Source organism: Cryptomeria japonica, chromosome 5, assembly GCF_030272615.1.
Source record: "Cryptomeria japonica chromosome 5, Sugi_1.0, whole genome shotgun sequence".
NCBI lineage: Eukaryota > Viridiplantae > Streptophyta > Pinopsida > Cupressales > Cupressaceae > Cryptomeria > Cryptomeria japonica.
Window position 1 is genome coordinate 15,319,106 of NC_081409.1, and position 22,254 is coordinate 15,341,359.

The 22,254-nt window shown below is 38.4% G+C and overlaps 2 protein-coding genes across 3 annotated transcripts in view; both read left to right on the forward strand.

The window, feature by feature from the left end:
* Positions 1–806: 806 nt before the first annotated feature.
* On the forward strand, positions 807–2,771 carry LOC131875688 (uncharacterized). Its single transcript, XM_059220295.1, has one exon. The coding sequence runs from the start codon at positions 807–809 to the stop codon at positions 2,769–2,771; it is 1,965 nt and encodes a 654-aa protein (XP_059076278.1).
* Positions 2,772–5,249: 2,478 nt separating this feature from the next.
* LOC131077994 (uncharacterized) overlaps positions 5,250–22,254 on the forward strand; it is a 182,684-nt gene continuing 165,679 nt past the window's right edge. The window contains exons 1-2 of one of the 2 annotated variants that reach the window (XM_058015609.2): positions 5,250–5,499; positions 5,594–5,656. In XM_058015609.2, coding sequence (XP_057871592.1) covers positions 5,626–5,656 — 31 coding nt within the window. In that variant the 5' untranslated portion in view covers positions 5,250–5,499; positions 5,594–5,625. Of the gene's footprint in view, positions 5,657–22,254 lie in introns of both variants that reach the window. The other variant, XM_058015610.2, reaches the window with a different exon arrangement.

Here is a 22,254-nt window from a genome sequence, read left to right on the forward strand (position 1 = left end):
ATTACTACAGGAATCTCTTCACCTCTGAAGACTCTATGGAGGCTGTTGTTCTTAGGAATAAGTGTAAACCTCTTATCCCCAATATGCTGGATAATGATGATATTACTCTCTTATATAAGGACATCTCTTTGGATGAGGTTGAAAAAGCTATCAACTCTCTCAATAATGATAAGGCCCTCGGCCCTGATGGGCTCCCTGTTGAATTTTATAAGGCCAATATCAGTTGGATCTATAAGGATTTACATGACATTTATGTGGAGGCCATAGCTAATGGTTCCCTTGGCCCTGAGATTAACAGTGGCATCATTAAACTTCTTCCCAAAGATGGAGACAAAGCTCTTATAAAAAATTGGAGGCCTATCACCCTCCTCAATGTCTCCTATAAAATTTTGGCCAAGATCCTGGCCCTCAGACTTGCTCATATCCTTCCTAAGTTTGTTTGTGCTACCCAGACTGGTTTTATCAAAGGTACATATATTTTGGAAAACTTAATTACTAGCTGGAAAGCCATGGATTGGGCGAAGTGTTCTCATCAGAACTCTGCGATGTTACTCCTGGATTTTGAAAAATCCTATGATAGGGTTGAATGGAACTTTATCGTTATGATGCTTGAAGCATTTGGTTTCCTGGCCTTCTTCTGTAACTCGGTTCGGGTTCTGCTTAATGATGTCTCTGCCTAGGTGGAGGTCAATGGTTCCCTCTCCAATCCCTTTCCCCTTGGTAGGTCTATCAGACAAGGATGTCCCCTTGCCCCTGCTCTGTTTGTCATAGCTTCAGAAGCCCTTTACTACATCCTCAGGGACAATATGCTTTCCCCTGATGTTAGAGGTCTTTATCTCCCTAACAATGATGAGCTTATAAACTGTCAGTTTGCTGATGATACTGCCTTATTTTTTGAGCTTTCCAACAATAACTTTGTAGCCTTGCAAACCAAACTTACTTTGTTCTGCTCTATCTCTGGTGCTCGTATTTCCCAATCCAAATCCATCTGCCTGGGGTGGGAAGAGCAACCTCCTATTTGGTTCAATCAATATAACTTCCAATGGGGTAGACCTCATAAGATTGTTAAGTATTTAGGTATCCCCTTCTCTGTTGAGCCTTCCCTCAAAGACATGTGGTCTTGGATTAAGGAAAAAATTGATAAGAAGCTAAATAAGTGGCATAACAGATCTTTATCTCTTGCTGGCAGAATTCAGGTTTGTCAAAAAATGTTGTCCTCATATAGCATATACTACTCCTCTGCTTGGATGTTCAGTAACTACCAAATTTTGAAAATTCAAAAGGCCATTTGGAGCTTCCTCTGGTCTGATGGTAAAGGCAATAGAAAAAGGCATGCGGTCAAATGGGACTGGTGTCATACTGACAAACTCCTTGGGGGGTTGGGGCTTAAAGACCTTAAAACTCAAGGTATTGCTTTATCCGCCAAATGGATCTTTCATTCTATGGATGGGAACGATCCATGGAAGGTGCTGGTTAGGCATAATATTGTAAGAGGCTTTCCTAAAAAAGCTAGATCTTGGAGGAATCTCCCATTTTGTGACTTAATTGTTGGCAACTTCCCAGTCAATGTCCAAGGCTCTGTTGTTTTCAGATCCATCTGGAGAGCCTGGGACCATGTCAGGAATTTTATCACCAATAAGGATTTCCATGATGCTAAGCATCTATATGGTGAAAGATCCATTTGGTGGAACTTGCACTGGGCTGGTAAACCCCTGGCCCTTTCCCAAGGATGCTCTGCTAGGTTGTGGGCTAAACTGGGGATCTCCCAGCTTGCCAATCTTTTTGAAAATGATAAACTCATCAATTGGGATGAGCTCAAGAACAGATTCAATATTTCAGACTCCCAAAAGAAGACTTATAATATGATTGTCAAGGCTACTAAGGACCTGCCCTCTGACTGTCATGTGGACTCTCATAGATACTTAAAGTGCAAATGGCCGGATGGGGTCATCATGGTTAATCTCAAAGCCAAGAATATCTATAGAATCATTGATCATAATGAAAATATTATTAATCATATCAATACTGTTTGGTACTCTTCTCTTGATGCTGTGTCTTGGAAAAAGTATTTTGATATTCTCTGGAAAGGCCCTGTTGAGCCTAAAATCAGATGTTTTAGGTGGCTGATTATACTTGACAGACTCCCTATTAGACAAGATGGTCACACTACTGACATTTGCAGTCTCTACAAGCTTCCTGAAACGGGTAGACATATCCTCTTTGATTGCATCTTTGCTAAAGAAATATGGAATATGTTTGGTATTTTTTATCCTTTAAATGTGAACATTCTGGAAATTGTTACTGGTCATATTGATGGGCTTAAAAAGGATGCTAATTTATTTTGGAATATGCTGTCTTCTAACATCCTCTGGCAGATTTGGAAGTGTAGGAACGAGGAAAGGTATCAAAGCAACCCTAGAGTTCTTACTGAGTTTTTTCAAAAACTCACCTTTTTAAAAATCTTTCTGCAGGTCCACACAACAATGATGATGGAGAAAGACAAGTTGAGAAGATTCTTGAAAGATGGGCACGCCATTGTTTTTGTCTATGAGCTAAAGCATGGTCACGAGTGGAGGAGGAACTTCGATGACCTTCAAATGTTTGAACGAACTTGCAAAAGGCTGAACCAAGAGATCAGGAAGAATATTAATTCAAGGAAAAATGAGATATTCATGCTTACACAAATCCGGGAGTGTAAGATCATAGTTTGGATGGAGGGTCCTCTTGGTTGGATTGCTTGGGTTGATACCCATTATGATGTCTTACACTAGATGTCCTTTAGCTTCTTCTTTATTCTGTTTACATGATACTCTGAATTCATGGTGAGGCTAGGCCTGTTTTTTGATACTATCGTTGAATGTTTTTGTTTTTGATCTACCTATTTTTAATATAAAAATAAGATATTATATAAATAAAAATACAAATAAAATAAACTAGCATATATATCTTGAATACATCTATTTAAATAAAGTATGTTAAATATTTCAATTTTGAAATTATTCTAGATATAAAAATAAAATAACTCCAATTACACCGAAGGTGTATTACATTCACCCTTCGTTAATAAAAGCTATAAGCATTTAATTTGACATGTTTGTGACACTTAAATGCATGCAAAACAATTTTTTTTTTACATTGTTTTAAATATATAATATAGTAATAGATAATTTTTTTTTATTAATTATAGGAGATTAAAAGTGTCCTTACATAAAATTCAATTTTTTTCTAAGGATAAGGATAAGAATGAATATAAAATAAAAACATAATGCTACGATAATATACTAATAATAGTGTAGTCTCAAAAGTTTTTTTTGCTTTTGATGCACAAGCATCCTATATTATGGCAATCTTGCATAACCAAAAAGATTTACATTTATGTTTAGTTGGATTTTTGGTATTCAATAAGCCAAATATTTTTATAAATATTTTGGCAAGGGTTGAAATAGACCTATGGTTGTAATTTCATGTATTTTGGTGGCATTTCACTTTGGCGAATTTCAAAATTGTCAAGGTGGGTGTTAGGAGCTTGTGGACCCCACCTACACCTCAAATGGAGCCTAAATGCAATTTAAATTCAAATTCTTGGAGGTTACATTATATGACAAGCATCTAATTAGAATTTGGGTTTACCAAAGGAGCAATTCCGGGTTTCTAAGTTTATAGGTCAAGTGGGAGTGAAAGTGGTCTTACATGGGTGACTAACCTTAGCATTAGTAAGAGGAAGTGTAAGAGACCTTAATGGAGCTTCTAAATGAAATTCAAATGCAAATGAATGGGAATTTGATTTGGGTGTACCATTTATGAGTCCACAAATGAAATGAAATGCAGGGGTTGGTATATGCTTGTTGAATTTCAATTTCGTTGTTGGTTGTTGTAGGTGCAATTTTGAGAACAAAGGGGAAAGGAAGAAGGTCATGCTTGAAGGTGATATGCTGTTGTAATTCACCATTGTTGCAGGTCATGTCAGATCAATATTAGATTGGGAAGGTGTATTTTGAAGCCAATAGGCTCACCTAGTTGTGTTGTAAGGTTGTTTGAAGTTTCAATGAGAAATCCTTAAATTTTGTTTCATCCATTTGTTGTTAGAAGGAAGAATATCAATAAAAGATCACTTGCTATTATAGGAATATCTGATTGTAATGTGGAGATGATAAACCAATAGACTTGGCTCATTGTTTTGCAAACTTGTTCACAATTTCAATGATAATTTCTATGAGTTTGTATAGTTTTGGTGTTCAAATCCATCATATTTGTTGCTGTGATAAGATTGCTTGAGTGTTTTGGAGTGTGTTTCAGATGGCTATTGAGAAGGTAAACTAGATAGGAATGATGTATTAAGAAGCCAATAGAGTTGGCTCTTTGTTATGTAAATTGGGTTTCAATCTCAATATTAATTTCACAAGTTTTGGATGCATAAATTTGATTTCTAAATAAACTTTATTTTTTTGATTAGAAATTAGATTTGCATAAATATTCAAGTGGGTTTCTAGTGTTTGTTGAGGGGTAGACCAACCCCTTGCATCAACTTTAGTTTAATATGAATAATAATAACAATGTTTTGGTATTAATTTTTTTTTAACTTTTGCAGAAAGTTTAATGGAAATATAGAAATATAAAAATATAATAATAAGAATATATTAAAACATAATAATATAATCATATCTTAATAACAATTTAATATTAATTACAATATCATAATATAAATATATAATAATAAAAATATATTAAAACATAATAATTACAATATAATATTTTGGTACTATTTTTAAAAAAACTTTTGTAAAGAGTTTAATAGAAATATAGAAATATAAAAATATAATAATAAGAATACATTAAAACATAATAATATAATCAAAACTTAATAAAGATTTAATATTAATTACAATATCATAATATAATAATGAAAATATAAAAATATAAAAAATATTACAATAATTTAATATTATTTACTATACAATATTTTTTAAGTGAAATAATAAACACATATGATATGCATTCTTTACTTATATTCTTCTATAAATAGAAATGCTAGTAAATAAAATAACTTCAAATTGATATCTTATGCATTCTTTACTTATATTCTTCTATAAATAGAAATGCTAGTAAATAAAATAAAATTGATATCTTATAAATTTTTTAATAAATATATTTAAAATATTATATTAATTATTTTATACTAATTAAAATTCTATAGACAAACTCTAAGCCTGTATTAAATCCTTCTCCCCTTGTTCACTCCCTTACAAGATGGAGGGTTGAACGAAACATTTATGAACAAATGGTCGACACATTAAATGCACCATTAACCTCGTTTGACACAATTGAATTGCATATCCCATTCACATGTCTATGTCTATCCAGACACAGTATTATTTTATTATAATGTAGTCAAAATTCAAAACATTGTTGAAGTGCATTGGTATTTTCAAAGATATAGCCAGACATGGTACTATTTTTATCAAGTCAAATTATTTGATTATACGGAAACACCTGTGAAAGGTAAAAGAACATATGCCTGCATTCTCAGGTGGCTTTAAATTTCCGCTACGAACCCCCCTGACCTAAAATTATTGGGATTGTTGCATGAGTGAAGGAAGAGACATTTCATCGATCTGAGCAGGACTGATGGCATCGAAAACTCACCTCATCTCCATAGGCAAGTACCTAATTATTTACTCATATAGTTTCTTATTTTATGTTGAGAATTTGTATCATCATTAGCGTCAGCCCATCTGTGAAAAAAAAGGGTGTATGATACGATATAAGTATCCAATAACTCATGTCTGTCTGTCTCGATTGCAGTGTGGGTAGTAATTGCACGGAAAATGTCTCAATTGTTTGGATGGATCACTGACATTGAGCAGATATTTTTCCAGATTGTTCATAATTGCCTAAAACATGGTCCCTAATGTTCTTTTGGGTTTCATGTTTAGCAGAGTGAAGCTGCTGAGTAACATTTGTTTTAGATGGTTCTTGAAATAGGTCGGAGGCAGTTTAGCATAATTATAGTATTGTTTAAACTTGTATCAAAATGGGTCCAAAGTGTCATATATATACCAATGGCAAGTTACAAGAATGGTAAGGGTAGATCCACTAGTTATCGATCTTTTGCGTTGAAAGAAACAGCTGGAAAGCCAACTTTGTAGCTTATAGCCTCATGTATCAGGCTGGATCAAGTAATTATTGAATTTTGTATCGAAAAATGAAATGAAATTTTTATACTGAACAATTTGTTGTCAAATTCTGCTTGAAAGAGACCTAAAGCTTGAAATAGCAGGAAAGCCAATTTAGCAGAGTTATCAAATTGGTCTTGGCTAGTTTAGCAAATGAGTTGATATGGACCATGTTATAATTGATTTTTGTATGAAATACGCCCTTTATATATAGTGAAGCCAGGGTAGAGGAATAATCTGAGTAGACATATTTGTATGAGAAGAAGGTTAACCAACATATTAAAGCACCTGGAAAGCAATTTAACAGCAGAAAACGTATGCGAAAAACTATGAAAAGATCAAAGCTAGTTTAGCAGATTGGAAGGCTTCAGACAATTGATTTTTAAGTCTTCAAAAATGCTTTTGCACAATTTTTATTCAGAAACACTTTTTTGCAAGAGAACTGTGGAAGCTTAAAATTTTTAAAAAATGAGATTATATCATTAAAGCCAAATCGGAGGAATGATGAACATAGGCCCAGCTGGCACTCATTCTTGCGTAAGTAGAAAGCCATTTTAGCAGAATAACAAGAGTTGGCTGAATTAGGCCAGATCTAGTTTAGTAGATTGGTTGAACCTGACCTAATATTTTTTTATCTTTGTGTTGAAAATAGATCCCGACTTTCAAATAGATCAGCACCAGCTTGGAGAAATGATCAGAGTAGACACAGTCATTACCAATTCTTGCAAAGTAATAGGCGTTTGGGAAGCTATCAAATGGGTCAGACCTAGTTGAGCAGAATTGTCCCAAAAATAGCCTCAAAATTTTAAATATATTAAAGCCAAGTTTCATAAATTAGCGGGAAAGACCTTGCCATCCATTTATGCATTGCAAGAAAACCCAAAGTTTGAAGCAGATGTTTGTGCATTAAAAGAAGATCCAGAGAGCTTAAAAGATGCGAAGCCAATTTAAGAGTATTAGGGAGTAGTTGAAATTAAAGAGATAATGTTTCCACAGTCCATTATGAAATTTTTATGGTTTTTGTATACAAAATGTTTATGATTTTTGGATGAAAAATCAATACAATCTATCAAAAAGGGCAAAGCTGATCTATTGGAATGATTGCCATACATCAAGTTGTCGCTGGTTTCTACTTAAAAAACAAAACAATTTCTAGGCAGACAGGCAATTTTGTAGAGTGGCCAAAAGGGGCACAGTCACGAATGAGTTTAATGATGAAATAAGGCTCAAGTGTGATTGATTCTTTTATAAAAGTAAACCCAAACAAATTTACTAAATCACACTCCCGCATTGTGCATGCAAACATATCAAATGCAATTTGATTTTTTATCATAATGATTGAGATCTGGAGTCGATGCAACTGTTTTCTATTATTAAGTAGAATAAATTTATATTTCAAATATGTGAAATCTAAAACTCAGTAATGGTTTGTATGGATAAAATGAGGGCCAGATGCATCTGAACATATCTTTTGGACTTAATGACTGTCAATGTTTGTTTGAACGTTTCCTCAAGTACATGTAAGCGTCTGCTGTTTTGGCAGTTCCAGTGAAAAACTGTTCTTCTGGGTGGTTTTGAGCTTCTGCTTATGTCAGGGGATTGTGACATTGATTTTTGATCCTTCATCTCCATCGATATGGAGCATTCTTTATACCCATTTTTTTAGATTTCCCATTTTTTCTAAATTCTTTTTGGCAGCCAGTTTTTGATGATATTGCTGTCCAGTTAGAGATTCAGGTACCCCCTCATTAGGAGAGATGCTGGTATTTGTGATGCTAGATGTTGATCTATTCTAAGGACCATTTTTCTGTCCATTTGATAGATATGAGATTTTCTCCTTTCCTATTTTCTGTATTTGATAACTTATGGTGCATTTGAAAAAATGGACTGTATAAGCTAAGATGACACTTGTTTCCGAATGAAAAAATAAACACTATTTTTATAAGTATAAACTAAAATCAGCAAAATGGACAAGAGCAATCTGCAAAATCGATCAGAAGATTTAATGGTTAAGTGTGACAGAGTTCAGAAGACACATTTGTGCAGGGTGCAGGCATCAGAAGAGAGAAAAATGAGGAAACTTGGAGGTTACCATGCCTACATTGCGAAACTGTTGGTTTCAGTAGGTGGTAGTTTTATATTGGATTGACAGTTTCCTCACTGCATGAAGTGGTGGTTTTGCTATCTGTCTAGAAACAGTTTGTAACACCCACAAATGCTTTAAATTTCCTTCCTTCCAAACTTCTAGTGACTTATGAGATTCACAATTGGTCTGCACAAGCATGATAGCCCATTGTGAATGCCCAGGAGGCGATATAGACCGAATTAAAATTAAATTACATGGGAATTCTTTTGTTCCAAGTGAACGACAGACTTTGTTAGGCAAAATTCAGAGCTGGAAGAGTGTGTAAGAGAGTTGTGTCTGATCTTAGGGACCAAACTTAGTTGACTCAGGCTAGTTGGGTGCCCATGTAATTTCCCCTACTAGGTTTAGGACTGTTTTAACCATAATTAATCTATTTCAATATACTTATGACTTAAACTAAATTGATTAGGAGACAATTCTATTCTTAGTTTTAACATAAATCAAATCTGTGATGTTCCCTACTTGAAGCTGTCATAGTTCAAAAAACTAATCAATCATTAATGAATAAATTGTCAATTTATCATACTAGATAATTAATTCTACTATCCCTAATCCATAATTCTTAATGCATGTTCAACCCTTGTTACTACCCAGTCCTAAGGAAGAAGAAAATGATTTTGTTGTAAGCGCTTAGATACCAAACACAATAGGCTCCCTCAAAGTTTATGGATCCAAGCCCTTACCCTATCTTGGGACCATGCTCTCAAAGTTTACGGGACGCTGATCCCTACCTGTCTTGGGAATCATCCTATTGATTGGATTTAGACTGCCCCCCTTTGGAAACAATTCAGTCCCTTCTTCTTAGGTAGTGACAGAAATAACAAGAACTAGACTATAAGTATATTGACTTCTCATGTATTATGAATATATAAGAAATTAAGTATGATACATATTGCAGTCCATATTAATATTACTATTAAATTCTGCATAAGAACATTACCAGGCTTCATATATTAAGCACATCCCCATGCATACCACCAAGAGCAAGGATGTTACTGCCTATAACTTAATAACAGTTCTGATCTGATTTGATCGATGGTGATGTCACTAGATGCTTTTGATTCCTTTCCTTTATATCTCTCAATGTGAGGGAGAGGTCACACCTCTTCATCATGTATGCCCTTTGGCAAGAGACCAAAGAAACGGGACTCGGACTCGGCTCGGACTTAGCAAGGCCGACCCGGACTCGGACTTGGGACTTGGAGTCAAACTCGGCTTCAGACTCGGTTGGACTCGGGAAAGTGAAAAACTCAAGAAATTTAAAGATTTAAAATTTGTTTCATGCACCCTTTATTGAATACACCTTAAAGACACAATAACATCATCAAACTCGGCTCATTTGATTACATACACAAGTATACATCAATCACATAAGCATAAACGCAAATTGTAGGTGAAGGAAATAACAAACATAGATTTATAAATATTGTCAAATGTATACAATATTACAAAACTCATGGAATAAAAATCCATGTTATCATATGATCATCATCAAATGTTCCATACAAATACCAAAGGTAAATACAACTACAAGCCTATGGCTCAAAGGAGCTTGCACCCTCCGGGGCCGGCCCCGGCCCCCTGCAAAGGCATCTAAGGTAGGTCCTAGATGATTCGATTGCCATAGCCGCTCCTCGTGACACCATGCCATGCTCACCAACATCAGGAACATTTGTGTCACTATCTACCTCTGAATCTCCTATCTTTGCTCGTGCTCTCCACTCCTCTGCCATGGCTATAGTCTCAGGCCCTATATCTACTTGGTCGATCCAATCAGTGTCAGACTCGGAGGTTAAATTTTCCCTACTTCTATTGACGCAGTTTCCCCCCATATTTTTCAACAAGGGTTTGGGGGCAGCGCCCCTTGCGTGCTCCCTGACATGTTTTAACCCTAATTTTTCTCATTCTCAGGCGGAGGTTGTAGTGAACAGAGACGAGATTATTCATTTTAAAAAAACTTTAAAAAATGCATTTTTTTTGGCCTTTTTTGGGCCTTGCCGCCGGTCGAGTCCCAGGCACGAGACTCGCCGAGTTTGGCGAGTTTATGCCAAACTGGCCAACTCGGCGAGTTTGGCGAGTTCGCCCCTGGACTCGGACAAGTCCGAGTCCGAGCTCACCAGACTCGGGGGGCATGAATCATACTCGGACTCGCCAAGTTTGGCAAGTCCTTGGCGATTTTCTGATCTTTGCAAGAGACACACCCTTTCACCATTAGCACCCTTTGAAAGAGTGCAACTCTTCATTATTTCTGCCCTTTGAAAGTGACACAACCTTTCATAATCAGATCTACACTTCTTGTTTAAATCAGATCTGCACTTCTGATTTCCAAATTATCCCCCTCTCAAATGAGGTTCTCTTCTCCCTTTTATATCTCATTGTTGAGGGAGTCACAACTTTTCCTTCCATGTCTTTTGACCATTCATTAACTTAATTAAATTTTAATTAATTATATTTAATTATATTCTTTTATATTTTAATTTAATTTTTTAATATTTAGATTTTATTATTATTATTTACTATTAAATTCTAGCTCAAAGTGGGGACATTACAGCCCAAGAGGCCTAAGACTGTATTTACTATTGACTATAGTGGATAAGAAGGTGTTTGCCTTACTTTTGTTGTCCTCTCAGAATTTAGGTTCTTTAGAGTAAAAATCCTTGTGTCTTCCTTTGTGATGGTTGTTTGCTCTTATTTTCTTTCAAGTTCAAAAACAATTGATTGCTGAAAGATTTCTTCATTTACATTTGTTGGTTGATGACTATTGCATGACATAAACTTTTGTAGCTTATGCATCAAATTAATTTCAAAACAATCTCCATCCATTTGTGGAAGTTGTTGTGACTGATTTTGTAGGTTGATGCCCTCAACAAGATTAAGTTAAAATGTTTTGTTTTCTTTCCAAGAGACATTGAATCCTGTAGCTAAAAAAGAGAATTGAGAAGCATGACAAAAAATGCATGAAACTCTGATGAAGTATCAAGATTTTTCAAGTTAGAGGCTAATGCTGCAAGCAATCTCAGCCAACAGAGACTACAAAGGGTATTATGGAGGCTCTCATGGAGAAGATGTGCTCATTGGAAAATAACAAGAAAAAGGGGAAATTCCTCTCAAGGAGCAATACCATGGTGAATCAATTCTGCCAAAGAGACTTCAATTCAAGGCTGAAGCAAATATTGGAATTCCATCATTTGAATGAGAGTTAGGCGTGGAGAACATTAACCATTAACAAAACATTTCCTTTGCTAGATGGAGGCATATTTAGTATGCATTAGCAAAACATTTCCTTTGCTAGATGAGAATGGCAAATCATACTTTAACTTGGTTTAAGAGTCTCTCACTTTAAGAAAATAAGATCCTTTTAGTTCTTGGTATCAATATAACAAACTGATTTAAAATCAATTTTATCTAGTATGTCATAGAGAGAACAATGCGTGGAGTGACAATTCTTGAAATAGAAAGTATAGAGTGTGCAAGAGTACACAAGTGAGTTTCAAAGAAGGTTTATCCAAATCATAGTTACGAGCCTCAGACTCACCTCGGACTTGGCAAGCATGTTTCAGGTTCAGACTTGGACTTGGTGAAAAAAATTTGCAAGAACACAACTAAGTGAAAAAACCAAGAAATTCAGAGATTTTTAAGGATTTAAAACTTGTTTCATGCATCCTTTATAGAATAAACCTTAAAGACACAATATCATCAAATAGAAGCTAGATCACATACACAAGCATACATCAATCACAGAAGTATAAACACAAATTGTAGCGGAAGGAAATATCACACTTAGATATATAAATATTGTCAATTGCATACAAAACTCATGAAATATGAAATCCATGACATCAAAAGTTCCAAACAAATATCAAAACAATAACTAGAAATCAATGGCTTAGAGGAGCCTGCATCCTTCCTACGAAGGCGCCTAAGGTAGGTTCTAGATGATGTAGTAGCCATAATATATTTTTAACTATGAATATGCAGAGATTGCAACAAGGGATACACATTATGTAGATTTTTATGATCATTATTCATCATTGGCATATTACTTGCTTAGACTTATAGTTTGATGGTGGTTTGGGGACAACACCAAAAGAGGGTAGCATGTAATGTCCCCACTTTGAAATATAATTTATTAATAAATAATAATAAAATTTAAATACAAAAGAATAAAAATTAAAATTAAATTAAAATATAAAAGAAGATAATTAAATATAATTAAAATTTGATTGGATTTAATGAATGATCAAAAGGCATGATATGATAAGTTGTGACTCCCAAAAATATGAGGTATAAAAGGGAGAAGAGAACTCATTTGAAGGGGGATAATTAGGGAATCTACAACCAGAAGTGCAGACTTGATTTAAATAAGAAGTGCAAATCTGATTGTGAAAGGTTGTGTCCCTTTCAAAGGGCAGAAATATTGAAGAGTTGCACTCTTTCAAAGCATGCTAATGGTGAAAGGGTGTGCCTCTTGCCAAAGGGCATACATGATGAAGAGGTGTGACCTCTCCCTCACATTGAGAGATATAAAGGAATGGAATAAAATATTCTTGGAGGGAACAACAGACATAAGCAGAGATAAATCCTAAGGGCAGTAAGCAGTGAGCAACAACAATAATATATCAATTGCATCATAAGGGACAATGAATTAAATAATGCAACAATCAATGACTACACAACAATAGTATATATATGCACCAGAAACAAAGACAGTAATAAAATATCCAGATCGAACAAGAGAGAAAATAAAGAATACTAAATACTGTAGCAGATAGTTGTTTACCCTCTCAGGTGAATAGCTTAAAACATAAAGCATGTAATGTAGAATAATAAAGCCATAGATATCAGAGAAGTATATAAAGATGCCGAGGGGGTGCGAGCGCCAACCGTCGCACCGCAACTACCACCCCTCGGTTGCCAACTAACCAACACAATTACAACTTAATTAACTAGTTTTATTTCCGTGTACAATATTGCCGCCAACATCATCCCCTCCCAAAAGAAAAGAAGTTGTCTCCGGACGACTTAATACAAAATAGAGATGACATTAAACAGAACTGCTGACGCCAGTTGAGCCCGGAACTTATACACCTGCTGCGTCCTCGCTTAAAAACCCTTATCTGCTACCATCCGATGCTCAAGTGCGGATTTCACCATTATTGCTTCCTTCGACATCACAGTCCTCCTGTGCCTAAACCAAACTTGTCTGCAAAACACGCGTTTCAGTCTCAGCCTCCACCAACTGCTACTCAAATGATACTGTCTCCCTAGCCAATTTGTCCTCGATAGCCACCCGCGCTGCCCTCGCGGCATCCAACTCCTTGGTACATGTTGATGTGTTTTTTATGCACATGTGAACATAGAATAAAATACCGAAGTATCTTATCCTCTCTTGAACAAAGTTACCGACTGCTGAAGATCTTGCTGAAGGATCAATCGGAGTAACTCCAAGGTTCTGTTATGTAGGATCTCTACGTGTGGATAAGCTCTCTGTGGTATGATGTGATTTGCTGGAATCACAAGGGGACTTACACTCAATGACCTGAACGTCTGATTTGCTGGAATCACAAGTCCTATTAACTAACTGGAAGACAAACAAATGGCAAAAGATGTAGGGTTCAGGAAGTCTACTCTACTATCTAGAATGCGAGAAGATGGATGAATGACTAGGTGGAGTCCTACTGGGCTGGGTCTCACCATCAAGTTGAACAATTCAACACCAACTCAGTGCGATCTTCTGGGGATGCTTCCAATATGTTCAAATCGTACACCATCCGACAATGATCACCATTCAAGATAATGCATGAACAATAGACATGTAACGACTTAAGATTAAGCTCATTTTATGCTAGTTGACCACGTAGGGCACACTTACAATCAGTAAGAGGCTAGTGGTATGGACTAGACAGATTCCACACAGGTACATTCAACAATTTTCTTCACTCAATCTAATCATCTATCATCAAAAATGAAGATTCAACAAGAGACCATGCACATTGCAAAGAAACAACATATTCCACCATATCTTCAATGAAAAGAAGTCTTTACAATTAAGGCAACAATGTCTTGCCTTCTCTTCTTAATCTACTCTAATTGCTATTCTACTATTCTGGCCTCTATTTACTAACTATTAACTATTAGTTGACTATTGACTAACTATTAGCCTTTACAAATGAAAAGCCAGGGCTTATATAGTGCCCACAATACAATTTAATGGCTTAGATCAATGGCTGAGATTTTACAATGAAAACCCTAATTAGGGTTTGTTACAACAAACTTAATTCTGACCAATGAAATAATTGCATTATTTGGACACATGTCTTCTCTGGAATATTTGACCAATGGATAGCCGGGGTAGGTACATCGAAGTTAGTGCCATCTCTTGATGAGTCAGGTACATTGAATCTAGACATGCTGAAGTGGACCAATCCAACTGGAGGGATGATGACTGGGACGCCACCTTGTCTGATACTTGGTTGATGCTCAATTTGGTGATGCTGAGAAGCTAACTTTAATTAACTCTTCTGAAACTATATGCTTCTCCAATGGACCCTTGCTTTGATCCTCCTTGATGAGAGCCTATCGAGTAGTAGATCCTCCGGCTTTGGGGGTCGTCATTTGATACCTACACAAAAGCTTAAAGTTAGGGTTTGAGCATAATATCTTCATTATAGGAGATTTGAGACCTTTCAAGGAAATAACTAAATATTAATTTGAAAATAATGATAAATCTAATTATGAATTTTCAAATTAAATTAAAATCAGATTGTACAAGACTTAGATTTTTCAAAGGATTACTATGGAAAATCAAACTAAATCTTGAATAAAAATTTCAAAAATCTGATTCTTCATACCTCTTCCTTGAATTTTAGCTATCAACCTTGAAAAACGAATGAAGGCAGATGAGAATTTGCTGGACAAGGACGTTTGATCTGAATTTCAGGACCTCCTTTGGATGAATTAAGCTTCAATCAGCCTTCAAAAAGAATTTCGCCTTCAACACCTTCCAAAATCTGGAAATTATCCTCCAACTTGCTCAATTTCGCACCTCCAAATCTGCTCTTCAAGTTCGCATGAGAGATAATGAAAGAATGATTTGAATTTGTCAAAATACACCTCCCTTATATAGGGTGCTCACCTTGTTTTCTCTCAAGGCCGACTTGGCAAATAGGGAATAAAATAAAATAAAACCCCTCTTAAAGGATGGCCGACTTGCTTGTAAAGGCAAAATAATGAAATATTGAGCGCTCAAGCATAATTTTTTATTTTTTTTAATTAATTCCAAAGCTTAAAGGTGGATTTTTCATGTATTTCAAAGCTTAGAAATTAATTAATTAAATTATAAATGCCTTAATTTATGCGAACTTGTTTTAGTCTTCCAAATGTCTTGTAATAGGCAATTTTAGTGAAAGGCTATAGGCTAGCTTAGGAAATGTTAAGGCTTGATTAAAGCTTGATGAATCTTCATTCCTTAGGCATTAAAATATTCAAAGTGATGGGGGCTTAAATTATTTCAAGGCTTATTTGAACCTCTCATCTAGGCTTGTTTGCTTCATGAATCAAAATCTTCACAACCTAGGTCTGCCATCACAATTTTGCATTTTGCCTTCAACTTAGCCTAAACAAGGTGAATAATAGGTGTTTTCAAGAATTTCGCCCTGGACCCTTTGGAAGGGTCAGGAGCAAAATTCACTCTTCATGCCAATTTTCCAATCTCTTTCACTTCAATTCATCAAAATTCCTTCAGTTTGAATCCACTTCTCAACTTGCTAGCATTGGTTTGATCCTCACAAGGCGAAAAAGGTCAATTTTGCTCAACAACCTAGCCAGGGACAGGACCTATCCAGAATTTCGCTCTGGACCCTTTGGAAGGGTCAAGAGCGAAATTCTCACTTGAGCTCAAAATTCACATTTTTTGAAGGTCATAATTTCTTCAAGGCATTCTAAATAGTCTCTTTCACCTTTGTTTAGGCCTGGTTTAACTCAAATCTTGAAGGAAAAGGTGACTTTAGGGTTTTTCGCTCTGGACCCTTTGGAAGGGTCAGGAGCGAATTTCTTTGTTTGTAGCTCATTTTTTCATCATTCCAACTTCAATCCACCTCACAAGGCTAGGAAATAGTTCTCTTCTTTCACCCAATCCAAGTTTGATTTGATTTTGCAAGGCAAAATAGGAGTTTTTAGGATTTTCGCCCTGGACCCTTTGGAAGGGTCAGGAGCGAATTTCCTCCTCTGGCCTAAAATCATCATTCCTAGAGACAACAATCAACTCAAGGGCAATCTTAAGGGCATCTTTCACCTTGGTCTAGACATAGCTTAGCATAAATTTGAAAGGAATAGGTAGATTTTAGGATTTTCGCTCTGGACCCTTTGGAAGGGTCAGGAGCAAAAATCTTGTTTTAGGGCTATTTTGCCATCCTTTCAACTTCAAATTACCTCCAAGACTTAGAACATCTTGTCTCACTCCTCTCCAGGGTATAAAAACCAAAATCTTGTCTTGATTTGCAAGGAAAAAGGGGAATCTTAGAAATTTCGCTCTGGACCCTTTGGAAGGGTCAGGAGCGAAATTTTCATTAGGCTTCAAAATTTGCATTCTTGGCAACCAAAATCCACTCTAAGGCAATCCAAATGCCTTCTCACACCCTTGTCCAAGCTTGGCTTTGCTCAAAATTTGGAAGAAAAGATGATTTTAAGGATTTTCGCTCTGGACCCTTTGGAAGGGTCAGGAGCGAAAATCACTTTTAGGCTCAATTCCTTCATCTTTCATGGTTTATAGCAATTCAAAGTCAGTCTTAGGGGCAACTTCATCTTGATTTTACCTTATCCCACACTTGATCTAGCAAAAACTTGATAGCAAAAAGAGGTTTTGAGAAAATTCGCTCTGGACCCTTTGGAAGGGTCAGGAGCGAAATTCTCATTCTTGACCAAAAATCATCATTTTTTCAACTTGAAACTTCTTTGCAAGGTAGGATTTCATCTTTCATTGCCCTAGAAACAAGGTTTCATGTCCAAGAAAGGTCAAAAAGTAGGTTTATAAGGAATTTCGCTCTGGACCCTTTGTAAGGGTCAGGAGCGAAATTTCCTTTCCTGGCTAGAATCCTTCATTTTCACAACTTCTAAACATCCCCAAGGATTCCAACATGTTCATTCTTCTTCTCATCATGTCTTGGACACCAAAATTTGGCCAAATAAGGAAAGAAATGTCTCTTAGAGAGATTTTTGCTCTGGACCCTTTGGAAGGGTCAGGAGCGAAAATCTTGACTTGGGCTAGATTCTTCATTTCTCCCTTTCAAAACGACATCAAGAGGCAAAGACAAGTTATTTCTCTTCCATCCACGTCATAACAAATCAAAACTTGATCTTCTTCATTGCAAAAATAAGAGCTTTTAGGAATTTCGCTCTGGACCCTTTGGAAGGGTCAGGAGCGAAATTTCCCTTTTGGTCCAAAATCCTTCATTTCTCAATGCTTTCAAACACTTCAAAGGCAACAAGAATGTCCATCCTTCCTTCTAAGATACCCTGCAAATCAAAAATTAGTCAAACTTATGAGGAAATGAGTTTTAAGAAGATTTTCGCTCTGGACCCTTTGGAAGGGTCAGGAGCGAAAATCTCATTCTAGGCTAGATTACTCACTTTTCAAACTTCAAACCACTTCAAGAAGCAAACTTAGATCATTTTCCACCTAAGGAAGAAGGTTTCGAGGTCAAACAAGGTAGCAAATGAAGTTTATGATGAATTTTGCTCTGGACCCTTTTGAAGGGTCAGGAGCGAAATTCTCCTTTAGGCCAAAATCTTGTTCTTCAAAATCAATCAAACTCCCTCTCAAGGCAAAAACATACCCATTCATCTCCCATCAAGCCAACGCCTAGCCAAAATAAGGAGGAAAACAAGAGTTATAAAGATTTTCGCTCTGGACCCTTTGGAAGGGTCAGGAGCGAAATTCCTAATCTTAGCCAAGATCCTGACTTCATTTTCACATTTCTTCATTCAAACAAGCGTTTTTTTTTTCCTTCATTCAAGCCTGGGAATGCGTTAGCTCTAGGTTTTGGTCAAAGTAGAATGTCTTATGGAGAATTTCGCTTTGGACCCTTTGGAAGGGTCAGGAGCGAAATTCGCTTTGGACCCTTTGGAAGGGTCAGGAGTGAAATTTGACATTTTGGTCTCTCCGTCAAGATCATTTTATGGAATATAACATTTAAGTATAAGTGTTATACTTTAAGTTATATTCCATATATACTGTCAGGATGTTTGAGAGTGGTTTTGGACCTCCAGGAGTTATATTGCAAAATCTAGTTTTTGGAGGATTCTTCAGTTTTCCAGACTTAGTCAAATTTCAGGATTAGGACATTCCAGACTTAGCCAAATTTCAGGATCAGGACATTCCAAACTTAGCCAAATTTTAGGACATTTGAAGATCAGGATGACATTCCAGACTTCATCACTCACCAACTTGACCTAGCTCAAGCAGAGCCTGCTATCTAGGTGATCCCCCTGGCGACACTCGAAAAGCAAAGGCTAACAGACAAAACTCGAAAACCTAGGAAAACAAACCCCAGAAAGCAAAAAAAAGCAAGGGTCCCCATTTGCAATGGGGCGATGTGTGAATACGTCACAACAGTACGTTGAGCTAAGTCTCACGCTACTACTGCCTCCAACCTGGTGGTCAGCTCCTCCCGAGCCCTCTCTGCATCCACCAAGGCAACCTCTCGTCCAGCCGAGACATACTCCGAGTTCCTCAAAGCGTACCATTCTTGCTTGGAGGTGGCCACAACCCTCTGGCACAAAGGCGAGGAGACACCTCAAATCCTCCATCACACTCCCCAAAGGCTAAAAACTGAACTGAATAACTCCCTGGTGTCATACAACTGCGCGGACTTGCAAATGCCTTCCCTCACCAATGCTTAGCTTCAGGCTTCCTTCTCATAGTACGGACAACCACAACACTTACCGTGACATCTCTAATGCCCTTCGCCCAACTCCAACAAGTGTATTGTAGCTCAAAAATAAACTGGGGGTCTGGGGGCAATGCCCCCAGTAGGGTCGAGGGGCAGTGCCCCTCGCGAGGTCCGGGCCAACACCAATTTACAACCCTCAGAACCACACGAAAGTCCATGGCGCACATCATTTCAGTGATATTTTAAGATGCAAAAACCCTTCTTCTCCACTCTAAATTTGCAGTGTCCTGGCTCCAGACTCCATCCAATGATTTTAAATCTGGTTGTCGTTTTTTTTTTTTAATTTTCCTGTAATGTTCCCGATGGCACCCTGGCCATGCAACCTCCCTGTAAGGTCAACAATAGCACTGGCACCTCTAATCGTACGGCCACCTTCCCGTGCGGTCAACACCCCTCCATTGTACGGTTGTGTTTGTTTGTGCGGTGCTGCGTTTATGTCTCCGCACTCCACGCCTTTATTCCTTGTGACAGCGGTGGTTTCCACCGCATGGTGGTCCACCGTATGGTGGTCCCACCATCGGTGTTGCCACCGCACGGTGGTGCTACCGTATGATGGTTCCACCGTTGGTGTTGCCACCTCACGGTGGTGCTACCGTACGATGGTTCCACCGCCGGTGTTGCCACCGCACGATGGTTCCACCGCCGGTGTTGCCACTGCACGGTGGTGCTACCATACGGTGGTTGCTATCGTACAGTGGTTCCACCGTGGCTTTCTTCTCTTTTTTTAAAAAAAATTTTATTTAAATTTTATTTTTTCAAGCCGTACGGTCAACTGCCGTACGGACCCGTACGACTGTAATTTTTTTTTTTTTTTCAATTTCCTAATTTAGTTGTCTAGAGAGTCTTCGGCTTGGGTCCCCTGTCTCTGGGATTGCCCTTCATCCTTCTCGGTTTTCCTCGCCCAAGAATCTCCCACGTTGGTCCCGTGCCTCTCAAGTCGCCTGCCCGACCTCTCGAGTCCCCTTCCATCCTATTGGGTTCCCCTCCGGACTCGGGTGTCCTTCCGGCCTCTCGGGTCCCTTGTGCGCTTCTTGTGGTAGGGTTTCAATTTGGACCCCTTGGTGGCAAGTCTATTTTCAATGCCCATTCGAAGACCTGGAACCACAAATTCTACAGGGACCATGGTCTCCTTCCTGTACATAAGAAGAAGAAGAATAATAAAGATTTTGAAGGCTGGGGCCTTCCACACAGGGTTCCAATTGTTGCCGACACAAATGATCTTGGGATTATCTATGTCACCGAGGTTTGGGGCGTCTCCCTTCCAATATTCTCTGTATTCTGGCAGGTACACCTCCTCTGTTACTTGCTCTGGTTCCTCTACTTCGAGCCTGTAGCTCTGGAACATTTCATAATCCTCCATTTGCCAGTGGAAGAGCCTGTTCAATGACCTTGTCTCATCCTCGGAGCACTCTCCTAGTTTGAGAATCCCTTCATCGTTGGGCTCCCTACAGCCCCGTCCTTCGTCCCTCGGATCGCCTTTTCCTTCATCCTCCGATTCCGAAGATGATGGCAGTTCCTCGTCAACAACCTGGGTCCTTAGATCAATGGTGTACTTCCGCCCCCCTTTCTCCATAGAAAGGGTGTTCTTTTTCCAGTCGTGGTTCACCTTTGCTGTAACCAGCCACCCTCTGCCTAAGATGGCGTCGTACCCCTTCTTCTTGAGTGGGATTACCACAAAATCTAGTATGAAAGGTTGCGTGCTAATGGTGACCGGTTGGGCCATCAGGGTGCCGAGTGGCTTGATGCCGTGCTAGTCTGCACCTACCAAGTTGAACGTGGGTGGCCATAGTGTTGGCTTCCCCAGCTTCTTCCACGTATCCTCTGGCAGTACATTCACCCCCGAACCTCCGTCCACGATGGTGTCTTTGAGGATAGCCTCGAGAATTCCCATCTCTACTACAACAGGATGCCGACCACTATTTAAGGCCAACATGGGTCAGCCGAGGGGCTGACCGGAACTTCCACCCGTGTGGCACGCAAAGGTGCCTGCGCAGTGGTTTGTATGGAACTAAAAATGGTGGTTCTTAACTGTGGCATTGTTTCTAGAAGGTCCTTTACCCTTATAGGTTCTTCCATCTGCAGTACTTGCCCAATGATGTTATTTTCCGCTTCCGTACGGGATGATGTACTCGCCACCTCGTTGTCCCGTTGTTCGACAGTCATCTCACGTTCAATATTGGCCTTTGCCTCTCGTAATCTCTCCTTCTCCGTACGGGGGTCGGGATAAGTGGCCTTTTTCGTCTGGGCGCGGGTGATCGCCAGTACTTCTTTCTCACTAGTCTTCTCAGCCTTCTCAATGTTGAGGAGATTAACCCCTGCCTTTGGGCAATTTGCGTCCTCATGGTCGCCTGGCCCACACCATCGACAGAGGTGCTGAGGGGTGGCTTCCTTCGTGCAATCACGGGTGAAGTGCCCCCACTGATTACAGGCCCTACATTGGATAATTGGCCGGCCCTTGGCGTCATACTGGATATGGCTTCCGTTATTGTTATTGTTGCTATTCCTTCCGCCGCCGTGTCTGTTGTCCCGGTAACCTCCAGATGATGCCGTTGTGTTGGTTTGCTGGGCCGTACCCGCTGGTGCGGATGTTGTAGCCTGCTCCGTGAACAACACTTGGCTCATTTGCGTGCTTCGGGTTTTTATGTTGTATGGGCATTCCTTGATGGAGTGTCCCATCACTTGGCAAATCTCGCAGAATGCTTTCTTCGGGCAAGTACCCTTTGTATGCCCCTCCTCTTTGCACTCGGTGCACCATATGTCCCCTTCAGTTCGACCGGTGCTTCTCATTGTTTTGAACTCCCTCCTCATTCGCTCCATGTCTTTCTGGAGCGCTTGCACCCGCTTGCCAGTCTCACCGTCGCTGCTGCTTTCTTGTGAAGAGTCATCCTCCTCGGACGATCTATCCTTTTTCTTTTTCTTCTTCGATGTCTTGGTCTCGCTCTTGAGATCCATCGCTCTATTGTATGCGTCTTCGTACGATGTCGGT